This window comes from Monodon monoceros, unplaced genomic scaffold, assembly GCF_005190385.1.
Source record: "Monodon monoceros isolate NGI ecotype Baffin Bay Population unplaced genomic scaffold, NGI_Narwhal_1 Super_Scaffold_5, whole genome shotgun sequence".
NCBI classification, from domain to species: domain Eukaryota; kingdom Metazoa; phylum Chordata; class Mammalia; order Artiodactyla; family Monodontidae; genus Monodon; species Monodon monoceros.
This window is the reverse complement of record NW_021703782.1, coordinates 79,389,248-79,396,032: the sequence shown is the minus strand read 5'-3', so window position 1 is coordinate 79,396,032 and position 6,785 is coordinate 79,389,248. Positions and strand designations below refer to the sequence as shown.

General features: G+C 46.8%; 1 protein-coding gene across 1 annotated transcript in view; it reads right to left on the bottom strand.

Annotated features, from left to right (window-relative positions):
* Positions 1-6,785, bottom strand: part of TMOD1 (tropomodulin 1) — an 80,789-nt gene that overhangs the window by 3,509 nt on the left and 70,495 nt on the right. Inside the window, exon 9 of the mRNA XM_029202943.1 lies at positions 4,673-4,817. Coding sequence (XP_029058776.1) covers positions 4,673-4,817 — 145 coding nt within the window. The remainder of the gene's footprint in view (positions 1-4,672; positions 4,818-6,785) is intronic.

Genomic DNA, 6,785 nt, shown 5'->3' with positions numbered 1-6,785 from the left:
TCTCGAGTCATCTGGACCAACCCCCATTCGAGGCTTGAGCTCCCTCCAACACTTCCCACCAAGCTTTACACCTCCATCATGTCTTTGGGGAGCATTTTATATTCAACAGCATTGACATGATGTGCCAAGCACAGGTACCAGAAATAAAGATTAACAGGGGACTGAGATATACCTACAAGAAATCTGATAAAACATCACAAGTACCCTGGTAGATCTCTATCAAGTATGAGAGGCACAATGAACGAAGTGGTCAGATTTTCCAAGGACGGCGGGTAAGTTGTACACTGAGAAACGATAAAGGGATAGACGGTGGGAAAGTACGGGGAGCATTAGGAGTAACAGTCCTCTAAAGGGAGGCTTTTGCCTGGGTCACTGGGAGGCACTCCAGCTACCTGGACCGGTTGGTACCAGTAGGGCAAGAAGATGGCTTGTTGGGGTGTCAAGAGATGAGTCTGGCAGGGCCTCACCCAGAGAGGAGGTGGAGAGCACAGGTTCTGGGGCCAGACTGCCGGGACAAGTCCCACTTCCGCCCATGGACAGCGGGTAACCTTACCTACTTCTCTAGGCCTCTGTCTCCTTACTGTAGGATGGGGATGACGACAGCACCTGCCTCAACTGGTTGTTGGTAACGTTACAGGAGTTAGTAAGATTGAAGTGTTCAGAGCAGGCCTGGCACGCAGTAAGTGCCATGTAAGTATCAGCTACGGTTACTAAGGGACTTAGAAGCCGTGTCAAGGAGTTTAACCTGAGAGCAGTCGGAACACAGAAAGGGTTCTAAGCAGAGTGGTGGGACAAGCTTTGGGATGAGCGCTGCGTGAGATGCCCGCCCTGGAGGAGCTAGAGGAGCTGCAGGGCCCGAGGACGTTTCAGGATGCCCGGTAAATGTGATGAGGGCTTGACAAAGGGCACGGCAAGGTGGCTGGTGAGGAGGGGGCTGGCTGGGCTGGGGGTAGTGCATAGAGGTAGAGGTTTCTGGCTTGGATGGCCGCGAGGAAAGTAGTGCCCTTTCCCAAGATGGTTTTGGGGGAAGATGATGAAATTGATTTGGGGTGTATGTGCTGTGTCTGGGGTGCCTGCTAGAAAGGTCTTCCTTGAGAGTATAGTAAAAAAGTGACTTTCCCAGGAAGGGATGTTTTCTGCTTTTAAACATGTCACTCTACCACACAACTGCCTTAACCTGGAGGCTGCAATTCAGATTTCATTAAGTGAAGAGAGCTTCAGTGGCAGATTTACAGGACCTGAGTGCCAGCCTGGCTCTCAGCTGTAAATAGTGTGGAGATAGGAGTCGTCTGAGGTGTCACCATGGGAAAAGAGAGATGGGGGTCCTCGGCTCCTTCCTGACACCCCCCTCACCCTGGCACCCCACTCTCTCCCACTGAACACTCTGTTAAGAGCCCAGGGCAATGGCTGGGAAGGACCAAAGACATGCCATTCAGGATGGGTCCTGGGCAGGGCTGACCCATGGCCTTAGGGATTAAATGTCTCCCAAGGAAGAGCCCACCTGCCTCGCAGGTAAGCAAAGCCCAGGTCCCGCAGAGCCGGCAATGGGCCAGGAGCCAGCCCAGAGGTAGGCTGCAGTGAGAAGGAAATCCGAGAGGCCCGCTCTCGTCCGCACGGAGCTTGCCCGCTGCTGCCAAGCTGCAGCAGCAGACACAGTAACCACCGCGGTGGCTGGACCGGGGCCGGCAGGAGGCTTTTATGACAAACATATTCAGCTGAGAAACATGGAAGCCTGTCTGCTTCATCAGAGCATCAAGAGCAGGATGAAAATACTGTGTTGGAAAGAAAGTCAGGATTTCTCTTTTGCAGGAGGACACCGGTGCACCATCAAAATCAGAAGCGTTTCTTTCACAAAAACTAGTGGATGGGTGCAAATTTGCCTTTAAAGCTAGATGTCCTACTTCACCGACTAGTACTCTGTTGCGTACAGTCACCTAGATGATTCTGCTCTAATTCCTTCTGTGGGAAACCTCAAGGGAATAGCTGCACAGTTCCATGGGGTAACTCAGAGGCCCATTTTAATCACCTGTCATTCCTGCCCAGAAAACTGCCACGGTCCCACTTCCCACCTGCTTTCCTCACCAAACTCCTGCGCTTGGCGTTAAAGGCCTTTGGCTCACAGCCTCCCACACCTACCCAGCCCCCTTCCCGTGAACACCCCATATACCTGTTCATCATCCTGCCTTGGCCCATGTTGTTCCCTCTGCTTGGAATGTCCTTCCCTCCCTCCTCTGGGAGCTCCTGTTTTTCCGTCCAGGTGTAACTCCCAGTAATAGTTCCTCAATCCTTTCAGAACTTTCTGTCTCTCCTATCCTGCATACTGAGTCCTACCACCTTGCCTTTGCCTACACCAAAGGCCTCCTGACCTCCCACACAACCTATCTCTTCCTTGAAAGGCTGACTCATGCCCACACCCACCAGGATGCTTGGATTAACCAGCCTCTGTCCTCACAAATCATTTGCTCACTTTGTTCGGATACAGTTTGTAGGCCTTCTTGAATTTGGGGGCATGACTTTCTCCCATAAAAGGTTGTAAAGGTTCTTTACAGGGCACTAGCTTTCTGCTACCCCTTATGTCACCTCACACAGTCCTGGGCACACAAAAGATGCTCCCAAAGTGCTCACTGTAACTAACAATGGGCGTGTCTTGACTGAGCCACTGTCTAGAAGGGCAGTCCCTCCCGGGCCTCAGTTTCTCCAGAGGAGAACTGGAGGGAGGAGCCTGAGGTCCCGTCCAGCTCTGGCATGCTGGGCTCCTGCCATAACCTCAGCAAGTCCCTGGTGATAGGACTTGGGCCTGGATTTTGGAATCATAGACTCTCAGGACAGAGAGTCCTCAAGGGCCATTTCTTCTAGCCTCCAGCTGACCCTGGGGTCCCCCCTACAGCACCCCTGACTCTGGTCATCCAGAAACTTCTGTCCCTAGAAAGAAGTCCTCCAAGCAATCTTGCCACTGGAAGACCAAAGCTGGATTAGCCTTGAGATAGGCACCGAGGGACACATAAGAAGCTTAATCTAAGCTGAGAGAGAAAAAAAAAAAGTGAGATTACTGAATATCAGAAGAGAACTCAAGGCTTTTAAGTGCTGGTTCTGCAGCCAGATCACAGCTGGGCCAACAGAGTCCAGGTCGCAGGCCTTCCTCAACAATTCAATGTAGCTATTACCTCTGTAACACCATGATAATTCTAATTCTTAGTTGTTTGTGTTTGCTCTCTTTTATTTCAAATAAGGACACTTCAGATAAACCAGGACACCTGACCTGGTGTGGGTTTTTTTGTTGTTTTTGTTTGTTTGATGGACTTTTCTAGATCTGCAGCTCTAGAAAAAGTAGCAGCTGGAGAAAGCAATGAATAAATAGCCTCTTAAGAACAGGAACCTATACCTTCAACAGCCAGTGCCCTATAGGACTTCGACAAATGTTTGTTGAATTGAGTAGCTCTGTGGTTATCTATGCATAGGTTCTGTGAGTACCTGCCTCGTGCATACACACTTACATACTCATCCCCATTCTTCTAGGCCTTCCATGTATTAACCTAGCTTCAGATTCATCACAGGAAGGGACATACCTGAACGCTGAGATATGCTTTAGTATTAAGCTCCTTGCATTTTACTGAGTGTTAGAAACAAAAAAAAAAAGCAACATATTTAGAGGTTTGAATTTGATGAAAAACTCACTGAAGGCATCGTCCTTTAGAAATATAGTTATTTCACAATTCAATCCCAGAAAGAAGCTTTCTTCTTTTTAAAAAACTCATTATGCTTCCTTCTCTTCTGACAAGAATAATGTAACTTGGTTTGTCTTCCTCCTGCCTTGATTCTAGGAAACTCACAGCTGAATATAATGATCAATTAAGTTAACAGACCTACTCCTTGTTTTTTTTCTCTTATTTTCCTACAGCCTTATCAGACATACTCCTCTTTGGACACTCTATCAAGTTCTTTAAGCAGCCACCAGGAATACACATGAGAAATAACTAGGCATAGAGCTTGAGAACACTTAGTATCTGGAAGTAAGTCGGTGATTGGTCTCCCTTTTGTTCAACTGACTAGTATTTCTTTTTGGTGTTTGCTCCTAAGAAAGATTGTGACATTTTCTCTTTTTTTTTAAAGAAAAAAATGCAAACTATGTCTTTAACTGAGATTAAATGTAACCTGTTTTACTTTACTATAAAGTCAGCATTTTCAACCTTTACGTTAAAAGCAACGTGAAGTCCCCTGGGTTTGCAGTGTGGGTAGTAGGGCTGTTTGGTGGCCTTGGGATCTGGGGCTTGGGCCACACTGTATGATCTGAAGAGGACTCTGGGCTCCAAAAAGGGTATTCAGAAGAGGAGGAGACTCCGTGCTGGCTTTGTGCCTCCCACGTTTCATTTCACCCGGCTAACACGCTGAGGGTGCACTCTGGGTCCAGCCCTCTGCTCAGCTGAGCTACCTGCAGGGAGGAGGGCCTGGCCTCAGCGCCTGCAGGCAGGGCGCTCGTGTCTAGGCAAGGGTCTAGGGGGGAGGCAAGGCGCAAACACCTAAAACAAGGGAACGGGATCAGCATGAAAACTGGGAGTCAGGCCCAAAAAGAGGACTCCCTTGGGGAAGGCGGCAGTAGAGTTTTCCCTGCCATACCCCCCATGACAGGTGGAAAGAATGATAGGCGGCGGGTAGGGTGCATATGTCCACTCACCAAGGTCGTTGTTGTTCATCATCGCGTTGGACGCCCGCAGCCGGGGCCCCTGCTGAGTGAAGTGGTAGCCGAATTTGAGAAGTGTTGCATTTTTTTCCAACATGCTCACGATCTCCATTTCCACCTTGTTGCCCAGGGGCTGGCTCTTTGATCAAGAAAAGAACACAGTCACCTCTCATTCGTTTGTGCAGGACCTAAACCTTCTCTACCTACAAAAACCCTGAGTGGTGGGCGGGGATTTTAATACCTCCCTGTCCCCGCCCACTCCAAGAGCGGGGGTGGGGGTGGGGGCGGGCAATGGAAGTTTGGAGAAGTTGAAAGGTCACACAGCCATATTAAAAAGTAAATATAATCTTAAAGAGGTTTGAAAAGACAGGAGCTAGCCAGGAGCGAATGAGCTGAGATTCAAACCCAGGGCTGCTGGACACCAAGAACAGATCTTTCTACTGCTTCACAGCAGCCTTCCTAGAACATTTCAGCAGGAAGGACCTTCACATCATCTAGTCTCAGGGAGATTTAAAAATCCTACAGCCCAGGCTATCCCGCATACTAATTAAATCAGAATCACTGGCTGCAATGATACTCAGGTGTCTGTGGTTTTTAAAACTCCCCAGGTGATTTCAATACACAGCCAGGTTTGCTAGCCAGTCCTTTAGCAATTTGCAAATAAAGAAACAGTCCCAGAGAGGGAAGAGGATTTGCCTAAGGTCCCATAGTAAGTTGGGACTGCCAGAGTTAGCCTCCTAAAGCCTCACTCTGATCATGCTAGCTCCCTACCCCCAAATCTATAGTGATCATCTGACAAAGATGGAAAGGACAGGAAAGGAAAACACGATAATACACAGTGCTGGGAAGGATATGATGAGGATATTCATCAGTCTCATTTATAAAAGTGGGGATAAAAGGGAAACAAACATTCATCAAGAGGGGGTTGCTCAAATAAATGATGGTTCAGCTTTATAATAGAACAGGGGCAGCTGTACAATGACGGTGCGAATTGTCAGTTCCAGGCTGGAAAATATGCCATGACACAATATTGAGTAGACAAAGCCTAGTGACAAAACGGGTCATATTTATGTAAAGTTACTTCTATTTCCCATATACAAACATATGCACTGAAAGGCCTGGGAGCATATTGGTGGTGGTGGAATTTGGGGGAGTTTTTGTTTTCTTCTTTGTGTCTTCCTGTTTTGTTTGTGTTCTGTTGTATCTTACTGTATTGTTTGAGTTTTATGTACAATAAGATATTAAAAAGTAAATATAATCTTAAAGAGGTTTGAAAAGACAGAGAAGGCAAGCTAACATCATATTTAATGATTAAAGATATTCCCCCTCAGAGCAGAAATGAGACAAGGAAATCGTCTTGGATGTCAATTATGTAAGAAAAAGAAAGAAAAGTCACCATATTGGAAAGGAAGAAGCAAAACTATTCCTATTTGCAGATGACACAATACTGTATCTAGAAAATCCTAAGGAATCCACAAAAAACTATTAGCGCTAATAAACGAGTTCAGCAAGCTTGCAGGGTGTAAGATCGATATACAAGACCCAGCTGTGTTTCTATACACTAGCCATAAACAATCCAAAAATAAAATTAAGACAAGAATTCCATTTACAATAACATAAAAATATTTAGGAATAAATTTAATAAAGTAAAGACTTGCACGCTGAAAACTATACCACAGCATTGTACATTAAGGAAGACCTGAATAAACATAAAAACATCCCATATTCACGGATCAGAAGACTTAACATTGCTAAGATGGCAAGACTGCCAAATTGATCTAAAGAAGCAGCAAACAGAAACACATAACCACCTCCAATCCCTTCCCACTGCCAATAACTGCTGTCATTTATTGAGAGCTTACTGTGTTCCCAATGCCTTGTGCACAACTTGCAGGGTCTCAATTCATTCAATAACGCAACAGGATAAGCCCCGCCTCCTCTTCAGCCTGGCACTCCAAGTGCTACAGTTTAGTCCTTGCCTTTATTTCCTCTCTCAGTCTTTACTCAGCCTGGTTACCCCAGGGATGGGGAGTCTGGTACCTGGTACCTCGTGCAGGCAGAGGTCTATTTCTAAGTGTTCATGTGCCCTCCTGCCTCCATGTGGAAT